Genomic DNA, 27583 nt, shown 5'->3' with positions numbered 1-27583 from the left:
GGGAATAGGCATCTGGGCTGCGGACTTTCTAAGTCGAAACAAGGTGGATCCAGGCGAGGGTCTCTGCATCCGGGTGTCTGCGATGACGTGCGTGGCAGGTGGGGCCATCCGGATCCGGATCTGATGTCGTCATAGGTTCAACAACAAGCTCCCAGGTCTCCGGCTCGCGCCCGAGGTCCGAAGGCGTATGGGGTGGACGCGCTGGTGTCTCCGTGGCAAGTCTTCAGCCTCCTCTAGGTCTTCCTTCCGCTTCTCTTCTGTCGAGGGGTCTATGCAAGATTGCGCTGGATGGGATTCCGACCGTCCTCATCACCCCAGATTGGCCTAACCGCGCATGGTTCTCGGACGTGGCTCGGATGCTGGCGGATGCCCCATGGCTTCTTCCCGACAGGGAGGTTCTACTGTCTCGGGGTCCTCTCTTCCTCCGGAATCTACAGTCTCTTCGTTTAACGGCGTGGCTGTTGAAACCGCCATCCTGAAGAAGAGGGGATTCTCAGATTCGGTGGTTAGAATCATGATCAGGGGAAGCCGGCTTCCTCCCGGATTACTATCGTACCTAGTAGGCCTTCATGATTTTTTGTGAGAACTCGGGGTTCCCTCCCCTTCACTTTTCCATCCCGATGGTGCTGTCTTTTCTTCAGTCCGGACTTGAGATGGGACTGTCGCTGAGTTCCCTTAAAGGTCAGGTTTCGGCGCTGCCGTCCTTTTTCAAGGGTCCCTTGCTCTTATGGGTCCTGTGAAGGTTTTTCTTCAGAGGGTGGCACATTCGGTTCCCGTATGTTCCCCTTTTGCCTCCTTGAGATCTCAATTTGGTCCTGCGCGCTCTGCAGACGGCCCCCTTCGAACCTCTGAGAGAGGTCTCCCTGACCTTTCTCACCTGGAGAGTGGTCTTCCTTGTGCCACATCTCCCATCAGACGGGTGTCGGAGCTGGCCACTCTTTCCCGCCAGGAGCCCCTTTCTGGTTTTTCTCCAGGATACGGTTGTGTTCCGTCCGGTTCCCTCCTTTTTTCCCAAGGTGGTCTCTTCTTTCCACCTTTAGCAAGGATTTTGTCCTGCCCTCCTTTTGCCCTTCTCCGGCAAACTCCAAGGAACGCGCTCTACACTCCCTGGCTGTCGCCCGGGCCTTGGAAGTGTATCTCACGGCTACCGCTTATGTCCGCAGTTCTGATTCCTCCTTGTGGTTCCCGAGGGACCTCATTAGGGGTCTGGCGGCCTCCAAGGTCACTGTGGCGCGATGGATCCGCTCGGCTGTTATCGCGCTCGTGGTATGGTTCCCCCGGCACGGATTGCCGCTCACGCCACTAGGGTGGTGGAGGCTTCCTGGGCAAGGCGCAATCGTGCCTCTGCGTCTAAGCTGCATAAGGCGGCCGCCTGGTCGTCCTTGCGTTCCTTTACGAAGTTTTATCAGCTGCATCCCTGGCTTCGGCTGATGCTGTCTTTGGCCGCAGGGTTTTACAGGCTGTGGTTCCTGTTTGACCGTTGGACGTTCCTCCTGGCGGTGCTGATGTTTTTTCCCACCCCATGGACTGCTTTAGGACGTCCCATGGTCTGTGTCCCCCAATGGGAAAAAAGTACGAGAAAAGGAGATTTTTTGTGAAACTCACCTGTAAAATCTTTTTCTCGACTTTTCCATTGGGGGACACAGCTCCCACCCATTCTGCCTGTTGCAGGAGGGGTTTTTCAGTTCAGTTTACGTTTGTGGTTGGACCTTTTAGGCTTGGTCCGATGGCTTCCGTTATTTTTTCTTGTCTCCTCCTACTGCTTTGCAACGCCTGAGCTTCTCCTGGTGGAGTCGGGGGGTATAGCCCGAGGAGGAGGAGCTCTTTTGTATTTGCATAGTGTCCCTCCTACTAATACCTCTAAGCTATACCCATGGTCTGTGTCCCCCAATGGAAAAGTCGAGAAAAAGATTTTACAGGTGAGTTTCACAAAAAATCTCCTTTTCCTCTTTCCACCTTCCTTCCCCCTATAGTTCTCTTTCCCTCAAGTTCTCTATATGTGCCTAATTTAACTTGCCTATCAGTGCAATCATTATGCTACTTTTCATGCAGCATAGCAGGATGCATTCTGCATGTGATGTTGGGCAGCCTAGCCCCTGACGATCTCTTTACTGTATGTTAATATTGGTGTAATTCTGACTATGCAGTATCTGTCCCGGTGATTTGTAACACACCGGTCTTTATAAAGAGCACTGTATATTGCATGTTCATGTTATCTTTATTTTTGGAAAACTCAATAAAATGAGAATTGAAATTACTGGGTAACATTGGCGGTCAGTAACTATCAAAGCATTAGTTAGGGCTGCTGAAAAGCCAAAATGATTGTCCAGGATCAGTACAAGATAACTGCTTTCTACCAAAAAGACATCATGCCCGTCCTTAAGTTATTTTTGGTACTGCAACTCGCTTTCATTCATTTTTGAGCACCTGGATTACACATAATGTTTAGGTTTCATGACCCTGCCCTGTCATGTGTGCCCCGTGGATCCACGATCCGCAAGATTCTGTCCGCTTCTCCAAAAAATAGAACATGTTACATGTTCAATACAATAGAATACGCACGGACCGAAATCCCATGGAAACACTCCGTAGTGCTTCGGTGAGCTTCCATTTCGTGCCTCTTTTCCATACTGCTTCAAGTGAAGGGATCCGCATCAGTGATACAGAGCGCACATGGCTGGTGCTCATACACTGCTCAAAAAAATAAAGGGAACACAAAAATAACACATCCTAGATCTGAATTAATTAAATATTCTTCTGAAATACTTTGTTCTTTACATAGTTAAATGTGCTGACAACAAAATCACGCAAAAATTAAAAAATGGAAATCAAAATTTTTAACCCATGGAGGTCTGGATTTGGAGTCGCACTCAAAATTAAAGTGGAAAAACACACTACAGGCTGATCCAACTTTGATGTAATGTCCTTAAAACAAGTCAAAATGAGGCTCTGTAGTGTGTGTGGCCTCCACGTGCCTGTATGACCTCCCTACAACGCCTGTGCATGCTCCTGATGAGGTGGCGGACGGTCTCCTGAGGGATCTCCTCCCAGACCTGGACTAAAGCATCTGCCAACTCCTGGACAGTCTGTGGTGCTCCTCCTGTTGGTGGATAGAGCGAGACGTGATGTCCCAGATGTGCTCAATTGGATTCAGGTCTGGGGAACGGGCGGGCCAGTCCATAGCATCAATGCCTTCGTCTTGCAGGAACGGCTGACACACTCCAGCCACATGAGGTCTAGCATTGTCTTGCATTAGGAGGAACCCAGGGCCAACCGCACCAGCATATGGTCTCACAAGGGGTCTGAGGATCTCATCTCGGTACCTAATGGCAGTCAGGCTACCTCTGGCGAGCACATGGAGGGCTGTGCGGCACTCCAAAGAAATGCCACCCCACACCATTACTGACCCAATGCCAAACCGGTCATGCTGGAGGATGTTGCAGGCAGCAGAACGTTCTCCACGGCGTCTCCAGACTCTGTCACGTCTGTCACATGTGCTCAGTGTGAACTTGCTTTCATCTGTGAAGAGCACAGGGCGCCAGTGGCGAATTTGCTAATCTTGGTGTTCTCTGGCAAATGCCAAACGTCCTGCACAGTGTTGGGCTGTAAGCACAACCCCCACCTGTGGACGTCGGGCCCTCATATCACCCTCATGGAGTCTGTTTCTGAAGGTTTGAGCAGACACATGCCCATTTGTGGCCTCCTGGAGGTCATTTTACAGAGCTCTGGCATTGCTCCTCCTGTTCCTCCTTGCACAAAGGCGGAGGTAGCGGTCCTGCTGCTGGGTTGTTGCCCTCCTACAGCCTCCTCCACGTCTCCTGATGTACTGGCCTGTCTCCTGGTAGCACCTCCATGCTCTGGACACTACGCTGACAGACACAGCAAACCTTCTTGCCACATCTCGCATTGATGTGCCATCCTGGATAAGCTGCTCTACCTGAGCCACTTGTGTGGGTTGTAGACTCAGTCTCATGCTACCACTAGAGTGAAAGCACCGCCAGCATTCAAAAGTGACCAAAACATCAGCCAGGAAGCATAGGAACTGAGAAGTGTCTGTGGTCCGCACCTGCAGAATCACTCCTTTATTGGGGGTGTCTTGCTAATTGCCTATAATTTCCACCTGTTGTCTATCCCATTTGCACAACAGCATGTGAAATTGATTGTCACTCAGTGTTGCTTCCTAAGTGGACAGTTTGATTTCACAGAAGTGTGATTGACTTGGAGTTACATTGTGTTGTTTAAGTGTTCCCTTTATTTTTTTGAGCAGTGTATATTGAGGACCTGCTGTTTGCCTGCCGCAATATAGGCACATGTATTCATTATTTTTACTAAGCGAGCCTATGTAATTTGGGCTTGTGGGTCAGAGCCAGGACAGGTAACCTGTATATCGGATTAGTATCTGGGTTTTCTTTTGTTTTTCTATCCTTCTTTGGTTTTGAAGAAAAATTTTAAAAACTGAGTGAATACTTAACAAAAAAATGAAATTGTTTTGTGAATTTAGAGCAGTATTATTATTTTTTTCCACAGGTGGCGCTGATAAGAGTGTTGTGGTGTTTGATGCAATGTCTCAGCAGATCCTGGCAACTCTTAAAGGTCACTCCAAAAAGGTCACCAATGTTGTGTTTCATCCTTCCCAGGTGCTGTGCCTAAATATACTTGGAATAGTCTGATTTAAAAAAAAATCTGAATTTTAAGAGATTGTGGTCATAAATGCTGCTTAAACCTTTGCATTTCTTAGGAGTTGGTGTTCTCTGCCTCACCTGACTGTTCAATACGTGTGTGGTCTGTGCCAGACTCTTCTTGTGTTCAAGTTTTAAGAGCTCATGAAGGGGCTGTGACTGGTCTAAGTCTGCATGCAACTGGAGACTACCTATTGAGCTGCTCAGACGACCAGGTAATGTCATTTGTTTTGTTTTTTCAGTTCTACAAAAATATTGGTTTACATCACTGATCATCTTGTCCATCTTTTACTGTTTTGTTTCAGTACTGGGCATTCTCTGACATTCATGCAGGACGTGTTCTCACCAAAGTAACAGATGAGACTTCTGGCTGCGGTAAGATGGTTCTTTCCATTCACTTTATTTACATAATAATTTTGTAAACTTGTACTGAAGTCAGATATTTCCCTCTGCAGCTCTTACCTGTGCTCAGTTTCACCCTGATGGACTCATTTTTGGTACAGGGACCATGGATTCTCAAATTAAGATCTGGGATTTGAAGGTAAATTGTTACTAGATTGCCACTAAATTCAGATTGCAATTTTTGCCTTAAAAATCTATATTTCTTCCCTTCGTGTTCTAGCAGTCATAACTTTAACCCCTTAGAGACGCATGATGTACCGGTACGTCATGTGGTGTTCCGATCACTTCCGCCCGGCCGGCTGTGATCGGAACAAGGTGCCTGCTCAAATCATTGAGCAGGCACCTTTGCTAAATGCGCGGGGGGTCCCGTGACACCCCCCCCCCCCCATATGTCGGCGATCGCAACAAACCGCAGGTCAATTCAGACCTGCGGTTTGCTGTGCTTTCTGTAGTTTTTGATCCCCGCGGTCCCTGAACGCGGGGATCAGAGACTTTAGTATTCCTAAAATATATATGTTTCACCCCCCCTGCACCCCTGAATGATTTTATCCCGGTGGGAGGTGCAGGGGGGGTGTTGCGGGAGGCGGGCGGTGCGGCAGGCGGGATTGCGATCCCCCGCCCGCCTCCCCTTGAATAATCGTTGGTGGCTAGTGGGTATACCAGGGTGTCAGCACAATGCTGACACCCTGGTATAAACGGCTGACATCTGTGATGCGATGTCAGCCGTTAACCCTTTCCATACCGCGGTCCATACGGACCGCTGTATGGAAAAGGTTAACAGCTCAGGGAGCTCCCTCCCTCTCTCATCGGGGGGCTGCTGTCCCTTTGCAGCCCCCCAATGGAGAAGGAGAGAGCCCCCAGACAGCCCCCCAACCTCCTTACCCTTCCCTGTCTGCGCAGTTCTGGCCACTACTGAGCAGACGGGGAAGGTTCCCATGGCAACAGGACGCCTTCTCAGGCATCCTGCTGTCCATGGTGCTGAACAGATCTGTGCTAAAGGCATAGATCTGTTCAGACAAAGTGTAAGAAATACAGTACAAAACACTATCGTGTACTGTATTATACAGACATCAGACCCACTGGGTCTGGGTAAAAAAAAAGTAAAAATCAAAAGACACTTATCACTGATTAAAAATGAAAAAAATAAAATTCCCTACACATGTTTGGTATCGCCGCGTCCGTAACGACCTGATCTATAAAACGGTCATGTTACTTTACCCGAACGGTGAACGCCATAAAAATAATAAACTATAATGAAATTGAAATTTTGCCCACCTTACTTACCAAAAAAGGTAATAAAAGTGATCAAAAAAGTCGCATGTACGCCAAAATTGTAACAATCAAACCGTCATCTTATCCCGCAAAAATCATACCCTACCCAAGTTAATCGCCCAAAAACTGAAAAAACTATGGCTCTTAGACTATGGAAACACTAGAACATGATTTTTTTTTTGTTTCAAAAATGAAATCATTGTGTAAAAACTTAAATAAATAAAAAGTATACATATTAGGTATCGCTGCGTCCGTATCGACCGGCTCTATAAAAATATAACATGACCTAACCCCTCAGGTGACCACCGTAAAAAAATAAAAATAAAAACGGTGTAAAAAAAGCAATTTTTGGTCATCTTAAGTCACAAAAAGTGTAATAGCAAGCGATCAAAAAGTCATATGCACCCCAAAATAGTGCCAATCAAACCGTCATCTCATCCCGCAAAAAATTAGACCCTACTTAAGATAATCGCCCAAAAACTGAAACAATGGCTCTTAGACTATGGAGACACAAACTTTTTTTTTTGTTTTAAAAATGAATTCATTGTGTAAAACTTACATAAATAAAAAAAATTGTATACATATTAGGTATCGCCGTGTCCGTGACAACCTGCTCTATAAAATTACCACATGATCTAACCTGTCAGATGAATGTTGTAAATAACAAAAAAAAAAAAAAAACGGTTGCTAAAAAGCTATTTCTTGTTACCTTGCCGCACAAAAAGTGTAATATAGAGCAACCAAAAATCATATGTACCCTAAACTAGTACCAACAAAACGGCCACCCTATCCCGTAGTTTCTAAAATGGGGTCACTTTTTTAGAGTTTCTACTCTAGGGGTGCACCAGGGGGGCTTCAAATGGGACATGGTGTCAAAAAAAACGGTCCCGCAAAATCTGCCTTCCAAAAACCGTATGGCATTCCTTTCCTTCTGCGCCCTTCCGTGTGCCCGTACAGCAGTTTACAACCACATATGGGGTGTTTCTGTAAACTACAGAATCGGGGCCATAAATAATGAGTTTTGTTTGGCTGTTAACCCTTGCTTTGTAACTGGAAACAAAATATTAAAATGGAAAATCTGCCAAAAAAGTGAAATTTTGAAATTGTATCTATTTTCTATTAAATCTTGTGCAACACCTAAAGGGTTAACAAAGTTTGTAAAATCAGTTTTGAATACCTTGAGGGGTGTAGTTTCTTAGATGGGGTCACTTTTATGGAGTTTCTACTCTAGGGGTGCATCAGGGGGGCTTCAAATGGGACATGGTGTAAATAAACCAGTCCAGCAAAATCTGCCTTCCAAAAACCAAACTGCACACCTTTCACTCTACGCCCCGCTGTGTCGCCGTACAGTAGTTTACGGCCACATATGGGGTGTTTCTTTAAACGGCAGAGTCAGGGCAATAAATATACAGTCTTGTTTGGGTGTTAACCCTTGCTTTGTTAGTGGAAAAAATGGGTTAAAATGGAAAATTAGGCAAAAAAATGAAATTCTCAAATTTTGTCCCCATTTGCCAATAACTCTTGTGCAACACCTAAAGGGTTAACGAAGTTTGTAAAATCAGTTTTGAATACCTTGAGGGGTGTAGTTTATAGAATGGGGTCATTTTTGGGTGGTTTCTATTATGTAAGCCTCGCAAAGTGACTTCAGAGCTGTAGTGGTCCCTAAAAATTGGGTTTATGTAAATTTCTGAAAAATTTCAATATTTGCTTCTAAACTTCTAAGCCTTGTAACATCCCAAAAAAATAAAATATCATTCCCAAAATAATTCAAACATGAAGTAGACATATGGGGAATGTAAAGTCATCACAATTTTTGGGGGTATTACTATGTATTACAGAAGTAGAGAAACAAACTTTGAAATTTGCAAATTTTTCCAAATTTTTGGTAAATTAGGTATTTTTTTATGCAAAAAAAAATTTTTTTGGACTTCATTTTACCAGTGTCATGAAGTACAATATGTGACGAAAAACAATCTCAGAATGGCCTGGATAAGTCAAAGCGTTTTAAAGTTATCAGCACTTAAAGTGACACTGGTCAGATTTGCAAAAAAAACAGCCAAGTCCTTAAAGGGTTTCTGTCACCCCGCAAAACTCATATATTTTTTTTGGGATAGTTAGATTCCTCATAGTGCGATATAGGAGAATATAATAGTCTTACTTACTTTCATGCGGCCGATTCTTTATAAAACAAACTTTTATAATATGTAAATGAGTGCTCTACCAGCAAGTAGGGCGTCTACTTGCTGGTAGCTGCTGCAGAAATCCGCCCCCTCGCCGTGTTGATTGACAGGGCCAGCCGTGATCTCCTCCTCCGGCCGGCCCTGTCAGTAATTCAAAAATCGCGCGCCTCTGGTCATTCGGCGCAGGCGCTCTGAGATGAGGAGGCTCGTCTCCTCAGCACTCCCTCAGTGCGCCTGCGCCGATGACGTCTTCTCTTTCGGTGATGTCATCGGCGCAGGCGCACTGAGGGAGTGCTGAGGATACGAGCCTCCTCATCTCAGAGCGCCTGCGCCGAATGACCAGAGGCGCGCGATTTTTGAATTACTGATAGGGCCGGCCGGAGGAGGAGATCACGGCTGGCCCTGTCAATCAACACGGCGAGGGGGCGGATTTCTGCAGCAGCTACCAGCAAGTAGACGCCCTACTTGCTGGTAGAGACCGGATTTACATATTATAAAAGTAAGTTTTATAAAGAATCGGCCGCATGAAAGTAAGTAAGACTATTATATTCTCCTATATCGCGCTATAAGGAATCTAACTATCCCAAAAAAATAAAATGAGTTTTGCGGGGTGACAGAAACCCTTTAAGGCAAAATAGGGCTGAGTCCTTAACGGGTTAAAAAAAAATCTTCTAAATTTAAATTTTGCAGGATTAGGCCTCTTGCACACGACCGTATGGCTTTTTCAGTATTTTGCAGTCTGCAAAAAACGGATCCGCAAAAAATACGGATGACGTCAGTGTGCATTCCATTATTTGCGGAACAGCTGGCCCCTGATAGAACAAGTACTATCCTTGTCTGTTATGCGGACAATAATAACACATGTTCCATCTTTAAACGGAAGGCACACGGAGTACCTTCCTTTTTTTTTGCCGATCCATTGAAATGAACGCAAAAAAAGGAACGTACTGTCCATTCACACGTCCGTAGTGTATTGTGGATCTGCTATACACCCGGCCGGCACCCCCATAGAACTGCCTATTGTCCACAATTGCGACAAGAATAGGACATGTTCTATTTTTTTTTTGTGGAGCTGTGGAATGGAAGACCGGGGCCGCGCTCCGGAAATGCGTCCCCATAGAGAATGAATGGGTCCGCACGTATGCGGACCCATTTTGCGCATGTGTGAATGGAGCCTTAGTTGTAGGATTTTTAGGAACCATTATGGGGTATATATTGTGTATTAAATAACTTATTTTTTTTAGGGTAAAGATTAAAAAACTGCAATTTTTACATTTTGTGGAATTTTTTTTATGGCGTTCACTGTGTGGTAAACATATCATAATTTTATCATCTGGGTCACTACAATAATGTCACATTTCTATATTTTTTTTGTTTTTTTTCTCTCCTCATGCAGCCTGTCAGCTCTGCAGCTGCTTCCGCATTCTCCTCCAGACTGACAGGGAGGGGGGGCAGCTGCTTAAGGCTACTTTCACACTGGCGTTTTGACTTTCCGTTTGTGACATCCGTTCAGGGCTCTCACAATCGGTCCAAAACTGATCAGTTTGGCCCTAATGCATTCTGAATGTTAAAGAATCTGCTCAGAATGCATCAGTCTGCCTCCGTTCCGTCTCCATTCCGCTTTGGAGGCAGACACCAAAACGCTGTCCTGACACAATGTAAGTCAATGGGGACGGATCAGTTTTCTATGACACAATCTGGCACAATAGAAAACGGATCCGTCCTCCATTGACTTTCAGTGGTTAAGACTGATCAGTCTTGGCTATGTTAAACATAATACAAACTGATCCGTTCTGAACAGATGCAGACGGTTGTATTATCTAAACGGATCAGTCTTTGCAGATCCATGACGGATCCGCACCAAACGCTAGTGTGAAAGTAACCTTAACTGCTCATATCTCTGGTTTGGTACCAGCTAGAGATATGGGCTTTGTATTGTTTAAAAGCTGACATTCCAAGCTGCTCTCAGACAATACCAGAATGAGAGCAATATTTTCAGTACATGGGAAGATATCACTGATAGAACTCTGCATGCTGTGAATACAGCTGAAAGTGAAAGTAAAGGCAGCTTTTACCCACTATTATTCCCGACTCAATTTCTAACAGTGATTTCTCCTCTGTTGCTTGGACTTTAGCTGTAATTTTGGTCTTGTATGAAAGCCTGGAATGTCTGCTTTCAAACAAGATCAGCTCGGGCAGAACAGGTGGCTACTTTTCCCACTACCTGAGCTGGACTCGGTGAAAACAGGTGGTTAAATGGGTTGTTCAGCGAATTATATTTATGACCTATCCTAAGGATAGGTCATCAATATCCAATCGATGGGTGTCCAACACCCGGCACACCCGCCGATCAGCTGTTTTAAGAGGAGTCTCGGAAGTGCAGTGTAATGACGAGTACTCGCTCCATTCACTTGAATGGAGCAAGTACTTGTAGTTGCACTACACTGCCGCTCCATATAAGACAATGCGTAATGTAAAGACCAGGAAGTGGCTGCTCATAAAACAGCTAATCAGTGGGGGTGTCAGACCCCCACCGATCAAATATTGATGACCTATCCTGAGGATAAGTCATCAATATGAATCGCTGCACAACCCCTTTAAGCTAGCTCACTTGTACTTTTGGTAGGTATTAACCACTGCATGCTTGGAAGACAGGCAGAGACCAGTCTGACCCAGTTGTCTACCTTTCACAATTTTCAGATCTTTATGTTTGCTAATTCTTAAAAATTACTTTTCCCCTCCCCCATGACGGCACCCATGCGAGGAGGACCTCCCATCCGGGACAGGAAACCTGAGGATATAAAAGTGTTCACACCCCCACCACACCTCAGTTCAGGTTTCCTGTCCTCCGGATGGGAGATCCTGAGGATCCTTACCAAGTTCACATCCCAGGGGCTGGGGAGGTCCAGGTCTGTGCACTGCAATGGACGCATCCCGGGCTGTTCAAGTCTCCTGGGGGAGCAGCTGCCAAAGACTGCTGGCCTCTGGAGGGACCGCTGTGGCCGTGTTCCGGCGGTCCCTGGTCCTGGGCGGGGGTCGGGCGTGCAGCAGTTGCCGAGAAACTATCCAGAGGCAGCACGGCCCTTCTCCAAGATGGCGGCCTGAGCTGCTGGTGGCCACTGCGCATGCGCGGACCGCTTAACTTCCGGCACGTTACTTCCGGTGATGTCCCGATTAGGCGCGGGATTTAAAAAATCTGACAGGAGGAGGCCGAGGCGCGCTACAAATGCGGCAGCAGGAGGGGACAGCCAGCCTACAAGCAAATAATCCGAACAGAAGATGTCAGAACCTATGGATTCGGGTCGCGCCGACCCCAGTGAACCCTCGAGGCCTACTAGTCCGGTACTGGTTCTGAGGAGTTGGGGACAACCGCTGGGGGTAAGATCCATCCGTATTTCCCCTAATTTATTGGCGGTTTGTGTTATTGTTTACTGCAGACTCCCAAGGTTCCTAAAAAAGCGTCAAAGCACAAGCTGTGTGGGGGATGCAGGGTCCCGTTACCTTCCTCCTATGCCAAACCTCTTTGCCAGACATGCATTGGAAAATTGGTAATGGAGGAATCGCAGAGCCTGTCCAAATCTATTAAGGCTTTGGTCAAATCTGAGATCAGATCTTCATTAAAGGCGTTAAGGCTTTCGCATCGCAAATCCCCCGTTAAACAATCCGCAGCCTGGGAATCTGGCTCAGATCTGTCTGGCGTAGAAGTAGTTATAGAATCAGGGGAGCTCTCCTCTGACATCTGTTCCTCTGATCAAGATGCAGCAGGAAAGTCCTTTTTTCCCTTGAAAGACGTGGAACCCCTGTTGAAAGCTGTTAAATCCACGATCGAGCTAGAGGACAATAAAAGAACCTAAATCCATGGCTGATCAAGCATTTGAAGGTTTATTCCGCTAGGGCTGCCGCTCTTTCCAATGATGCCAGGCGTACAGTTTGGTTAAGACCCTGGAGGGGGGGGATCAAGGGTCTAAAGCCCGCCTTTGCTCCCTCCCTTGCGAAGGTCTTGGGCTGTTTGGGTCTTCGCTAGATATTCTAGAGACGGCTTCTGACAATAAAGAGGTTCCCTACTCCACAAAAAAGACCTTTTTTTTTAGGGTGCCAATCGGGTGACTCTCCTTTCCCAGGGGTGTTGGATCGTGACCTTGGATTTGGAGGATGCTTATTACCACGTCCCTATACATGCGAACTCCCGGAAATTTCTACGTACGGTAGTTTGGGAAAAGGGGGAATGGTGGCATCTCCAATACAAGGCTCTCCCCTTTGGAGTTTCTCAAGCCCCAAGGGTCTTTACCAAGATCGTGGCAGAGGTCGCTGCATTTCTAAGAATGAACAACATCTCTCTAGTACCATATTTGGACGACTTTCTGATTCTTTCCCATTCAGAAGAACAACTCGGGAAAGACATTTTATTTGTATGCGACACTCTACAGGGCCTGGGGTGGAAAATAAACTGGAAAGAAGCTTCCTTTCTCCAGACAAAGTGGCCAAGATAATAGAGGTGATGGATCTCTTTCTATCCTACCACTGTTCTTTCAGGGAGGCTATGGCAGTTCTAGGTCGAATGACGTCGGCCATTCCAGCAGTTCCCTATGCACAATTGCATTCTCGAGAGCTGCAGACAGACATTTTGTACAAATGGGAGGGGTCTCAGGAATCACTAGATAAGAATTTCCATCTGTCCTCAGAGCGTCTCTGATATGGTGGATGTCCCCAGATAATCTGTCGATAGGGAACCCGTGGATTTATCAGACACAGACCATTATAATGACAGATGCCAGTCCCTGGGAATGGGGCGTACATTCAGGCAACACATGTTGGCAGGGGAGATGGGATCTAACGACCAGAAGACAGTCTTCCAATTTCAAGGAGTTGAAGGCCGTTCAGATGGCCCTATCCAGAGCTCTGCCCCATCTAAGAAACCAAAAGTTGCTCCTTTACTCAGACAATTCCACCACGGTTTCTTACGTAAATCGGCAGGGGGGCACAAGAGTCCCGTCTTTCCTCCTCCTCCTCTGCCAAGATATTTTCAGGGTAGCGGAAGACAGAAGCCTCTTTCTTTCAGCAGTCCACCTGAAATGGAAAGACCATTCCTTAGCAGACTTTCTGAGCCAGGTAGACTTAAAACAGGGGGAGTTGTGTCTGAACCACGAGTCCTTTTCTCAGTTAGTCCAGGTATTTGGGGTCCCCTCGATAAACCTTTTCGCGTCCCGTTCCAACAGGAAAAATGATTTATTTTATTTTTTCTCTCAACCATCTAGACTACCCGACAGCGGTGTATGCTCTGGCTCAGGATTAGAGCCAGGAGGATGGCTATGCCTTCCCTCCCTTTTGTCTCATCCCGCAGGTGTTAAACAAGGTAGCCATCACCTCGGCAAGAAGGGTCTCGGAGATCCAGGCTTTTTCTGCCTTCCAGCCGTACGCTTCCATTCTGGACGATAGTGATCATTAGACCCATTCCCTCCTTCTGTCCTAAAGTAGTTTCCAATTTTCATATGAATCAAGACATAGTCCTTCCCTCCTTCTGTCCAAATCCAGCCAACCAGTTGGAAAGGAAATTCCACTGTCTAGACGTCAGGAGGTGTTTAATCTTCTATCTGAAATCTACCGCTCCCTGGAGAGTGGACAAAAAGCTCTTCATTCAATATCGGGGTAGACTGAAAGGCCACAAGGTTTCCTGTGGAATCTTAGCCAAATGGGTTAAGAAAGCCATCCTCTTGTGCTATGCTTTCCTCGGGATCCCTCATCCGGATGGATTCGGGGCTCATTCCTCCTGGGCAGAGAGGGCTAACGCCTCCCTTAGTCAGATTTGTAGGGCTGCAACATGGAGCACCCCTCATTCTTTTTTGAAGCATTATAGGCTTAATCTCAATGAGGACGCGTCCTTCGGGAGGAAGATTCTTCAGGCCGTTTTTCCTCCCTAAAATGTTATTTATATTTTATTCTCGCATGGGTGCCATCATGGGGGAGGGAGGGGAAAACAATAATTGCTTACCGGTAATTGTTTTTCTCGATACCCATGACGGCACCCCCAAAATTTTCCTCCCTATAAAATAAAACAATTTGTTTTCTAGATATGGATGGATATATATATTAAACAAAAAACAGGAGGCAGCACCGATGTAATATGAAACAGCTGGGTGCATGCTCTGAGGGCTAAAGCTTACCCAATAATCACATGTAAAAAAGAGAGCAGCACTCCAGCATAGGATAAAACCAAATCCAAAAGATTTATTCACCCATAGTGTGGCGACGTTTCGGCTCTACAATTGAGCCTTTCTCAAGCAATACATGGGACTCAGTGAATCAAATATACACCCACATCATTAACAAGATGTCACATGATCATTCCAATACAAATAATTTTTAACCATCTATTGTCATGATTACAAAAGATAAAAAAGATTGCATGTGCATAAATCAATAACACCTTGTTAATGATGTGGGTGTACAGTCCTGGCCAAAAGTTTTGAGAATTACATAAATATTGGAAAAGTTGCTGCTTAAGTTTTTATAATAGCAATTTGCATATACTCCAGAATGTTATGAAGAGTGATCAGATGAATTGCATAGTCCTTCTTTGCCATGAAAATTAACTTAATCCCCAAAAAAACTTTCTACTGCATTTCATTGCTTTCATTAACCACTTCAGCCCCCCTAGCTTAAACACCCTTAATGACCAGGCAACTTTTTACACTTCTGCCGTACACTACTTTCACCGTTTATTGCTCGGTCATGCAACTTACCTCCCAAATGAATTTTACCTCTTTTTCTTCTCACTAATAGAGCTTTCATTTGGTGGTATTTCATTGCTGCTGACATTTTTGCTTTTTTTGTTATTAATCGAAATTTAACGATTTTTTTGCAAGAAAATGACATTTTTCACTTTCAGTTGTAAAATTTTGCAAAAAAAACAACATCCATTTATAAATTTTTCTCTAAATTTATTGTTCTACATGTCTTTGATAAAAAAAAAAGTTTGGGTAAAAAAAAAAATGGTTTGGGTAAAAGTTATAGCATTTACAAACTATGGTACAAAAATGTGAATTTCCGCTTTTTGAAGCAGCTTTGACTTTGAGCACCTGTCATGTTTCCTGAGGTTCTACAATGGCCAGACAGTACAAACACCCCACAAATGACCCCATTTCGGAAAGTAGACACCCTAAGGTATTCGCTGATGGGCATAGTGAGTTCATAGAACTTTTTATTTTTTGTCACAAGTTAGCGGAAAATGATGATTTTTTTCTTTTTCTTTTTTTTTTCTTACAAAGTCTCATATTCCACTAACTTGTGACAAAAAATAAAAAGTTCTAGGAACTCGCCATGCCTCTAACGGAATACCTTGGGTTGTCTTCTTTCCAAAATGGGGTCACTTGTGGGGTAGTTATACTGCCCTGGCATTCTAGGGGCCCTAATGTGTGGTAAGTAGTTTGAAATCAAAATCTGTAAAAAATGACCTGTGAAATCCTAAAGGTACTCATTGGAATTTGGGCCCCTTTGCCCACCTAGGCTGCAAAAAAGTGTCACACATGTGGTATCTCCGTACTCAGGAGAAGTTGGCCAATGTGTTTTGGGGTGTCATTTTACATATACCCATGCTGGGTGAGATAAATATCTTGGCAAAAGACAACTTTTCCCATATTTTTTTTATACAAAGTTGGCATTTGACCGAGATATTTCTCTCACCCAGCATGGGTATATGTAAAATGACACCCCAAAACACATTCCCCAACTTCTCCTGAGTACGGCGATACCAGATGTGACACTTTTTTGCAGCCTAGATGCGCAAAGGGGCCCACATTCCTTTTAGGGGGGCATTTTTAGACATTTGGATCCCAGACTTCTTCCCACTCTTTAGGGCCCCTAAAATGCCAGGGCAGTATAAATACCCCACATGTGACCCCATTTTGGAAAGAAGACACCCCAAGGTATTCAATGAGGGGCATGGCGAGTTCATAGAAATTTTTTTTTTTTGCCACAAGTTAGCGGAAATTGATATTTTATTTTTTTTTGTTTTTTTCTCAGTCTCCCTTTCCGCTAACTTGGGACAAAAATTTGAATCTTTCATGGACTCAATATGCCCCTCACAGAATACCTTGGGGTGTCTTCTTTCCAAAATGGGGTCATTTGTGGGGTGTTTGTACTGCCCTGGCATTTGAGGGTCTCCGCAATCATTACATGTATGGCCAGCATTAGGAGTTTCTGCTATTCTCCTTATATTGAGCATACGGGTAATGAGAGGTTTTTTTTTTTCCGTTCAGCCTCTGAGCTGAAAGAAAAAATGAACGGCACAGATTTCTTCATTCGCATCAATCAATGTGGATGAAAAAATCTCTGCCAAAAAAAAAGGGATGGGAAAGGCGTCTGCCAGGACATAAAAGCTCCGCCCAACATCCATACCCACTTAGCTCGTATGCCCTGGCAAACCCGATTTCTCCATTCACATCAATCGATGTGGATGAATAAATCATTGCCGGGATTTTTTTTATATATACAAAGTGTTTGCCAAAGTATATGAACACCGCCACCTCCTCAGCTCATATGCCTCGACAAACGTATCTTTTACTGCAGAGGAGAAATCTTGTCTTGCAGCGCCGCATGCACTGACTTTTGTGTAATCTGACAGCAGCGCAATGCTTCTGTCAGAATGCACATCAGTGCTGCAGCTAGTCGATCGGTTGGTCCACCTGGAAGGTAGAAAAAACCAGGCCGCAACGCAATAAATTTATTAACTTTATAATAACTTTTGAACAGAACGTTAACTTTTTTGCTTACTGGTGATTTTTTATTTTTTTTTCTACCTTTTATAGGACAAACCTCTCCTTCCCCATGGGACAATGTGCAAAGCGCAAATCGCCCAAAGATGTGGCGAAGTACATTATGCACTTTATCCCAGGTGAAAGGAGAGGTTTTCAGTAGCTGTGAGTGTAAGGGCCCTAATAGCCCTGTGTGCCTGTCCTGTGAGATGCAATCCCTATGCTAAGTGTACCTGTGTGTGGTACTTCCGGAAACACTCTCCAAAGCATAGGGCAGGGTGGTCAGGGCATTCAGGACAGAAATAGCGGGTGTCACGCCTTATTCCACTCCTGCTACAGACACGACATTTTTTTCGGGGTGACGGTTGGGTTGAGGTACCAGGAACGACACTCGGGAAATGTCGCTCGTGTAGACGGCTCACTACACTGGTGGTTGGGGCCACGGATCCTCCTGGATACAGGAGGTTCGCGATGATCTCTTCCTGAAATTTAAGGGAGGATCCCGTTCTCCCAGCCTTACTGTAGAGAACAAAACTATTGTACGTCGCCAATTGAATAAAATATACAGACACCTTCTACCAGCGTCTGGTGCGTCGGGAAACTAAATAAGGAGCCAACATCTGGTCATTGAAGTCCACCCCTCCCATGAGCGCATTATAGTCGTGGACTGAGAGGGGCTTTTCAATGACACGGGTTGCCCTTTCAATTTGTATTGTCTTGTCTGCGTGAATGGAGGAGAGCATGTAAACGTCACGCTTGTCTCTCTATTTCACCGCGAGCAGTTCTTGGTTACACAAGGCAGCCCTCTCCCCCCTTGCAAGACGGGTGGTAACGAGCCGTTGGGGGAAGCCCCGGCGACTAGGTCGCACGGTGCCACAGCAGCCAATCTGTTCTAGGAACAAATGCCTGAAGAGGGGCACACTTGTGTAAAAATTGTCCACATAAAGATGGTACCCCTTGCCAAATAAGGGTGACACCAAGTCCCAGACTGTCTTCCCACTGCTCCCCAGGTAGTCAGGGCAACCTACCGGCTCCAGGGTCTGATCTTTTCCCTCATAGATCCGAAATTTGTGGGTATAGCCTGTGGCCCTTTCACAGAGCTTATACAATTTGACCCCATACCGGGCACGCTTGCTTGGGATGTATTGTTTGAAGCCAAGGCGCCCGTTAAAATGTATAAGGGACTCGTCTACGCAGATGTTTTGCTCAGGGGTATACAAATCTGCAAATTTCTGGTTTAAGTGGTCTATGAGGGGCCGAATTTTGTGGAGCCGGTCAAAAGCTGGGTGGCATCTGGGACGGGAGGTGCTGTTGTCGCTAAAGTGCAGGAAACGCAGGATGGTCTCAAAACGTGCCTTAGACATAGCAGCAGAGAACATGGGCATGTGATGAATCGGGTTCGTGGACCAATATGACCGCAATTCATGCTTTTTGGTTAGACCCATGTTCAGGAGAAGGCCCAGAAAAATTTTAATTTCGGAAACTTGGACTGGTTTCCACCGGAAAGGCTGGGCATAATAGCTTCCCGGGTTGGCGGCTATAAATTGAGTGGCATACCGATTTGTTTCTGCCACGACTAAGTCCAAGAGCTCCGCAGTCAAGAATAGCTCAAAAAATCCCAGGGCTGAACCGATCTGAGCTGTCTCAACCCGAACTCCAGACTGGGCGGTGAAAGGGGGAACTACAGGTGCGGCTGAAGTTGGTGACTGCCAATCAGGGTTTGCCAGCACCTCAGGGACTCTAGGGGCTCTACGGGCCTATCTGTGCGGTGGTTGCGACGGGGTGACTACTGCACGTGCCACCGTTCCAGCTTCAACTGCCCTTCTGGTGCTCGCCACTTCACCATGTTGTACGGCAGTGCTGGTACTAGGTCCAGGGAGGGCTGCGCTGCTGGTGTATGCTTCACCACGTGATCAGACAGCGCCAGCCCCACTCTGCTGCCCTTGAAACGGATCCTGCACAACCTGTGGTCTAGCGACACGGGGCCGGGTACGCCTGGTGCTATCAGGGACCTCAACCTTCTCGTCCGAACTTTGGGTCAGACTGCCACTGCTTTCTACAGGTTCATATTCTGACCCGCTAGATTCGTCAGATGAGGGTTCCCATTCCTCATCCGACTGGGTCAGAATCCTGTAGGCCTCTTCAGAAGAATACCCCCTGTTTGACATTTGGACTACTAAATTTAGGGGTATTCCCCGAGACTACACAAGAAAAAAAGCAAGCCTGTCTTACAAATGGGAGGCTAGCGAAGTACCGGAGGCCGCTGCGATTGATAAAAAATATCAAAACTGATTTTTTTTTTTTTTATCGCCGCAGCGCTTGTAAAGTGATTGTGCAGTGATGAAAAAAAATTATAATTTTTGTCACTGCGGCGGGGCGGGTGTGGGTGAACGCACGTGTGGGCGACCGATCAGGCCTGATCGGGCAAACACTGCGTTTTGGGTGGAGGGCGAACTAAGGTGACACTAATACAATTATAGATCTGACTGTGATCAGTTTTGATCACTTACAGATACTATAAAAGTACAAATGCTGATTAGCGATATGCTAATCAGCGACTGCAGTGCGGTGGGCTGGGCGCTAAACGATCGCTAAACTACCTAACCAAGGGACCTAAACTATCCTAAAACCTAACAGTCAATACCAGTGGGGAAAAAAAGTGACAGTTTACACTGATCACTTTTTTCCTTTCACTAGGTGATTGACAGGGGCGATTTGGTGATGGGGGGTGATCTGGGGCTAAGTGAAGTGTTTAGTGCTACTCACTGTGATGTCTGCTCCTCTGCTGGAACCAACCGACGAAAAGGACCAGCAGAGGAGCAGAGAAGCCATTTAACACCTTATATTTATCAATATAAGGTGTTAGATGGCTTCTGATTCGATTTTTTTTTTAAAAATCAGCAACCTGCCAGCGACTATCATTGGCTGGCAGGTTGCTGACGAAATACTCCTTGAACTTTTGCCGGCCTGCGATGCGCATGCGCGGGCCGGCTTTGAGCGAAATCTCGCGTCTCGCGAGATGACGCGTATATGCGTGACTCTGCGCAGGGCTGCCGCCTCCGGAACGCGATCCTGCGTTAGGCGGTTAAAGGACCTGCTGAGATAATTTCAGTAATCGTCTTGTTAACTCAGGTGAGAATGTTGACGAACACAAAGCTGGAGATCATTATGTGAGGCTGATTGGGTTAAAATGGCAGACTTGACATGCTAAAAGGAGGGTGATGCTTGAAATCATTGTTCTTCCATTGTTAACCATGGTGACCTGCAAAGAAACGCGTGCATTCATCATTGCGTTGCATAAAAATGGCTTCACAGGCAAGGATATTGTGGCTAATAAGATTGTACCTCAATCAACAATTTATAGGATCATCAAGAACTTCAAGGAAAGAGGTTCAATTCTTGTTAAGAAGGCTTCAGGGCGTCCAAGAAAGTCCAGCAAGCGCCAGGATCGTCTCCTAAAGAGGATTCAGCTGCGGGATCGGAGTGCCACCAGTGCAGAGCTTGCTCAGGAAAGGCAGCAGGCAGGTGTGAGCGCATCTGCATGCACAGTGAGGCGAAGACTTTTGGAAGATGGCCTGGTGTCAAGAAGGACAGCAAAGAAGCCACTTCTCTCCAAAAAAAACATCAGGAACAGATTGATCTTCTGAAGAAAGTTTGAATGGACTGCTGAGGACTGGGGCAAAGTCATATTCTCCGATGAAGCCTCTTTCCGATTGTTTGGGGCATCTGGAAAAAGGCTTGTCCAGAGAAGAAAAGTGAGGGGTACCATCAGTCCTGTGTCATGCCAACAATAAAGCATCCTGAGACCATTCATGTGTGGGGTTGCTTCTCATCCAAGGGAGTGGGCTCACTCACAATTTTGCCCAAAAACACAGCCATGAATAAAGGTACCAAAACACCCTCCAACAGCAACTTCCTTTAACAATCCAACAACAGTTTGGTGAACAATGCATTTTCCAGCACGATGGAGCACCGTGCTATAAGGCAAAAGTGATAACTAAGTGGCTCGGGGACCAAAACGTTGACATTTTGGGTCCATGGCCTGGAAACTCCCCAGATCTTAATCCCATTGAGAACTTGTGGTCAATCCTCAAGAGGCGGGTGGACAAACAAAAACCCACTAATTCTGACAAACTACAAAAGAAGTGATTATGAAAGAATGGGTTGCTATCAGTCAGGAATTGGCCCAGAAGTTGATTGAGATCATGCCCAGTAGAATTGCAGAGGTCCTGAAAAAGAAGGGCCAACACTGCAAATACTGACTCTTTGCATAAATGTCATGTAATTGTCGATAAAAGCCTTTGAAACGTATGAAGTGCGTGTAATTATATTTCACTACATCACAGAAACAACTGAAACAAAGATCTAAAAGCAGTTTAGCAGCAAACTTTGTGAAAACTAATTTGTCTCATTCTCAAAACTTTTGTCCACAACTGTATATAATTGAATCACTGAGTCCCATGTATTGCTTGAGAAAGGCTCAATTGTAGAGCCGAAACGTCGCCACACTATGGGTGAATAAATCTTTTGGATTTTGTTTTATCCTATGCTGGAGTGCTGCTTTTTTTTTAACATGTTATTATGAGATCGCCTCTTATTCGGGGGTCATTCTCACAATGATCTTCATAACCACTGGGTTTCAGGTTCAAACAGTGAAATTTATTTTACTCTTCATATACAACATGGCATAAAACAAAAACCTGCCCGCCTGGGCTCTACCTAAACATAATAAACATCGTATCCCTAACTCTGCTATACAATAGCGTTCCTACATGGAACCAGGTTCGGCTTACCCCAGACATACCAGTCCACCAGGGGGTTGTGGTCTAGCAGTCCTCCTGACTCTGAACTTTCAATGCTTGTTCCCAGGTGTCGCTGAGTCCCCCAAAGTCCAGGCTATTGCATAGCCTCGTTGCCCCTCAGCCTTGCCTAGCTGAGACCACACTGACAGAGCCTCACCAGGCCTCTGTCTGCGCACTCTCCAGAGTGAGACACACCCAGGATCCAGTAGCAGGATAAAATAGGATCCCTGGACATGAGCATGCCTTAAGTCCCGGACTGGTACCTGGGGAAACAACACCTCAATGCCACATATCCCCCCCCCCCCCCCCCCCCCCCCCTCTGTTCAAACCTGTGGGGGTGAACACATGTATCAACTGGATGCTCGTGACGGGGCATCCGCATTTTCTTGCCATCGCCTGGCTCAACCTTCCCCCTGGAAGATGTTGTCAGCGTCAGAGGCTTCCCTCTATTTTGCCAGACCCATGCCATCAGTGCTTGGTTTGTTACCCACACTGACATCTTGCCCAAGAGACATGGTCTACAATGTTCCCATGTCCATGTGACAGGCAGACCCTCTCTTTTTATTTTTTTTATCTTTCTCTCTCTTTGACTTACACAGCTGCTTCAGCCGAGCACGCTTCTTATGACTCGCCTCTTTTTGTCTCTTTATTTTAACAGCAGATCGTACATTTCTTTTTCCTTTATTCTTAGAATTTCGATCTCGGCTTCTGGAACTCCCTTCAGAATATATTTTTATGCAAACGACAGACTCTGTTTGACTTCGCTGGCTCTTGCAGACGCTTAAGCCTTTTCTTCTTGTCTTTGCGAAGCTCCGTCAGCAGAGCTGGCTTGCCCCCGCTTGCTTCTTTTTCAGCAGTGGTTTCCTCAGTGCCTCAGTTTCAGGGTCTTCTGCCTCTTCACTGCCTCTCCCCACTTCGGCTTTACCCTTGATCTCTGGAACATCCAAGGATTTTTCCCACTTCAAGAGCTCGGCCTTAGCTTCCTTGCCCTCTGTCTCTTTGGCGTCCTCCTTTACTTTATTAGCCTTCTCACCATTCAGGGACATGGTATCATATCCTTGCTTTCTTAATTCCTCCTTCCCTTTTGCATCAAGGTTGGAGGCACTGGGGTCTTCTCCAGAGGCTCACCCAGGACACTGGTCTCCTTTTTGGGGAGGAGTCAGGAGAGACAGCCCACCGTAATAGCCCGGATCTGCATACTGGTCGTCCATCTCCTCATATTTCTTCCCCAGCAGGCTGCTGGCTACTTGGAAGGCCTTGTAGGCGGTGGGGATGTCTTTTGCGACCTGGTCCTGGTTACACACTGTCATGAGACTCTTGGCCTCTGCATCGACATCAGCCCCATCAACTGGTTCAGCCGATACCTTTTCCACCTTCTCTGCCTTGGCCAGCACTCCGGCACCACCATCTCCAGACCCACTCTTACCAGGCTCTGACTTCTTGGCACCTTCTAGAGGATCTTCCTCTTCCGGTTTCTCATTTTCTTCCACCTGCTGTGCAGCAGCACGCTTGGGCTTCTCCAACTCATGGCATCTTTTGAGCTCATGAGAGCTTCCATCTCTGCTCTGAGTTGCTTGTTCAGCCTCTCTAATTCATTTCGCTCTTCAATCACTTCTTCAAGGGCTCTAGCCAAGGAGAGGGCCTTGGTCGCCTTCTCTCGGGCATCAGTCTCCGCTTGGTCACGTTCTTCGGCATATCTGGCCGAGGTGGTTTTCTCTTCAGCCAGGAGCTTGTCCAACATATGTTTCTTCTCCAATTTAGACACAATTTGTTTCTGGTGGTCCAGGTCTACCATCCGAACACGCAACTCTTGAGCCATCTTGGCTTCCAAATGCCTTTTCTCCTCCAAGAGAGCAGATTTTTCTGAGGAGCTGTTTAGAACCTAATCAGCCAGCTCATCTCTTTCCTGCTCTGCATGAAGTCTTGATCGCTCAGAAGCTGCAAGTTCCTCTTGAAGTTGGAGAATTTCCGCTTCTATTAGTGACTTTAGTTCCTTCAGTTCATTAATCTTTCTGTGACTCCTCTGGAGATTCCTGCAGTTGCTCTGCGAGAACCGCTAGCCCCATTTCTAGTGTATCTAGGGACTGTGCAGAGCGAGAGAAAATATCTTTAAGTTTGTAGCTGTACTGTCCTGTCAGGTCATCTACAACTGTCACGATATGAGCTTCAGACACTAGGCTGTCACCCGACTGAACTCTCGTCTCGTCAAATATAACTGTCATCTGGTCGCTAGACTCGCTACTAGTAACCACTTTAGTTTTGCTAGGTCTTGACATGGTAGTCTCACTCTCTGAGTTGCTAACTGTCACGGCACATACGCCACCTATACTGTTCGTGTCATTATTAACCCTGACCTCTATGGGCACCCATGAGTCAATCCCCACCTTGGACATTTTATTAATCATAGAAACCTGTGGAGACTGCACATCCACCTCTGGTACGTGTGGTACACCCTCTAGCCCCGCCACATGGTCTACAATGGGGTCTCCTAGTGGTGTTTCTTCAACATTTATAAACACTTTTATATCAGACACATGTTTACCAACAGTGTTAGCTTTTTCCCCAATCACAGCCTGCAAAGGAAAAGGCATGTCATTATTATCACATATTTCACATGACATCACATTTCCATTATGCATTTCGTCAAACATGGTATCACTTTGCACCTTATCTGCACCCTTGTTCTCAATGTGCAGCTCCTTCACATTATCATTTAAAGGGACAGGTACAGGTTCTGCAGGAGTTTTGTCACTCTCTGCAGAAATGTCTCCATTACTTAAAACCTCCAAGCATAAGGGGAAATTACGGCCCTCATGTATGTAACATCAGGTTCACAAGTCCCAGTTCTCACTGGAGACTCCCCCTCAGTGAGAACCACCTGAGAGTCAGTATTATTCACATAATTGTCCCGAACATGTAACACTCTACCAGTCTCTGGGGCGGCCATCATGCTACCTCTTACCTGGGCTTGCATGGGATCTCTGACTTTCACCACCCCAAATCTAGCTTTGATCACAGGCTCTTTGGGCGACCCAGAAACCTTCTCCCCTGCAGGTTTCTGCGAGGGAGCAATCACAGCAGGCTTATCCGCCTGTTTCTCTGTGTGACTTATTACCTACCGGACCAGCAGGTATCAACTTCCGCCGGCTCACTGTCACTGGGTCTGCCACATAGTTAATAACAGGAACAGTCTTACCCTTTGTTATCAACCATTCTGGTAAAGCAGCGCCATTCTCTCCCGCGGACTCATCAAGGTTGTGGTTGCTCCTAGCAACAGCTTTACTGCACCTCTGCACTTCCTCTCTAGGACTTCGGACACAGTCGCAGGGAAGATATGCACTCCTGAGAACCGCACCGCTCTCCACCTCTGTCTTCCCGACGGTTGCCCTTGGCAACGGCACATATCTGCTGTTCATCGGATTCTCCAGGTACACAATTTGTAGCATTTTCATCTGCTCCACAGCTGCCAAAATAATGGGAAGTCTTTGCCAAGCACAAACTCCACTTCCAGGGTCTCACATTTTAAGAGCTCCCACTGCACAGGGCCATAGTCTGTTATAAAGGTCAGAGACACGGTGACATCTGTCTCTGGCCCTCTACCCAGAAAGTCCAGAATTTCGGGCAGGACCCGAGACACTTGTTGGCGGGAGTCTAGTACAACCAGCAGCAGGATCCCCCTCCCAATCACCATTTCACAGGACTTTTCCCACGCGCTCCACCATTTGGCAGCCATTTTGACAGGTCAGTTTCTTTTACTGTGCCCTTTAAATCCCTGCACACCTTGCACCAGTCCAGATTAACCAGCAGTTTTCCAGCAGCACCTGCTCCAGCTCCAGTGAACAAGCAGGCTTCCGGCCCTTTAAATCACTGCACAGCAACACAGCAATTCCTTGGCAACATTCAGCAGCACCTGCTCTTTTCTGTCAGGTCGTTGCCCCTAGCAACCTGCTGTTATTGCCCGCATTTTCCACCAATTGTAAGGGATCGCCTCTTATTCGGGGGTCATTCTCACAATGATCTTTATAACCACTGGTTTTCAGGTCCAAACAGTGCAATTTATTTTACACTCTTCATACACAACATGGCATAAAACAAAAACCTGCCCGTCTGGGCTCTACCGAAACATAATAAACATCGTATCCCTAACTCGGCTATACGATAGCGTTCCCACATGGAACCAGGTGCGGCTTACCCCAGACATACAGTCCACCAGCCCTCAGGCTGTAACAAATGCAGTACCTTTGGAGGGGGTTGTGGTCTAGCAGTCCTCCTGACTCTGAACTTTCAATGCTTGTTCCCGGGTGTCACTGAGTCCCCCAAAGTCCAGGCTATTGCATAGCCTCGTGGCCCCTCAGCCTTGCCTAGCTGAGACCACACTGACAGAGCCTCACCAGGCCTCTGTCTGCGCACTCTCCAGAGTGAGACGCACCCAGGATCCAGTAGCAGGATTAAATAGGATCCCTGGACATGAGCATGCCCTAAGACCCGGACTGGATCCTGGGGAAACAACACAATGTTCACATTGCCACAATATATATATATATATATATATATATATATATATATAATCTATATCTCTTGTCAAATCTCTTCTATTGCTTTGGTGTTGTTGGCACATTCCGGAGACCGGTAATCACAATCACTGAGGTGTGGTGGAGGTGTGAACATTTTTATATACTCAGGTTTCCTGTCCCGGATAGGAGGTCCTCCTCGCATGGGTATCGAGAAAAACAATTACCGGTAAGCAATTATTGTTTTCACATGTCAAGTTCAATAACGGACTGTCCTGTGCAGCAGAGCTGTGGTGCCTGCACACAGTTGACTGATAATTACTTCACCTGTACACGCTATAGTTTCTTTTTGCAAGTACAGATGCAGCTCGCATGCAGACTTGTATTAGCACCCTGATGTATCAACTATTAAGTGTTAGTTACTTCTTACCCGGTTCAAGCAGTGGGCAGGCGGTAGAACAGCCCAGCACGCTGACACAGGTGGCAAGTACAGATGCAGCTTGCATGCAAACTTGTAACAGCACCATGATGTATCTACTAATCAGTGTTATTCACTTCTTACCTGGTTCAAGCAGTGGGCAGGGGGTAGAACGGCCCAGCACGCTGACACAGATGGGCTGATGGGATGAGCCTCTGATCAAGAGGCACTAAAGCAATATTTGCTCCAGGATCTGCGGATAGCATTGCTAACTGAGACTGCCAGTTTCCACTGCTCCTCTTCAATTCCCAAACTTGTAGGCTTATTTGCCTTCATGAGTTTTTTTTTTTTCTCCCCTCTGCAGTATATCTGGATGGAAGGTTTTTTTATTTTATTTTTTTATCCTTAAAAATGGTTACTATGCGTCTACTGGTAATGTCAGAAAAGATTGGAGAGGGTCACATGATCTATTCTACAATTCAATGGAGAGATTATAGCCCAGATCTATTGCTGAGACTAGGGAGGGGCGTTTAATTGAATTAATTAGAATTAGTACTTTTGGAGTCCTG

General features: G+C 46.1%; 1 protein-coding gene across 1 annotated transcript in view; it reads left to right on the top strand.

The window, feature by feature from the left end:
• PRPF19 (pre-mRNA processing factor 19) overlaps nt 1-27583 on the top strand; it is a 297502-nt gene that overhangs the window by 182357 nt on the left and 87562 nt on the right. Inside the window, exons 10-13 of the mRNA XM_040436035.1 lie at nt 4528-4637; nt 4739-4894; nt 4985-5054; nt 5135-5220. Of these exons, the coding sequence (XP_040291969.1) occupies nt 4528-4637; nt 4739-4894; nt 4985-5054; nt 5135-5220 (422 nt within the window). The remainder of the gene's footprint in view (nt 1-4527; nt 4638-4738; nt 4895-4984; nt 5055-5134; nt 5221-27583) is intronic.

This window comes from Bufo bufo, chromosome 6 (genome assembly GCF_905171765.1).
Source record: "Bufo bufo chromosome 6, aBufBuf1.1, whole genome shotgun sequence".
Lineage (NCBI taxonomy): Eukaryota > Metazoa > Chordata > Amphibia > Anura > Bufonidae > Bufo > Bufo bufo.
The sequence above is the reverse complement of the archived record's forward strand: the minus strand, read 5'-3'. Positions and strand labels throughout refer to the sequence as shown.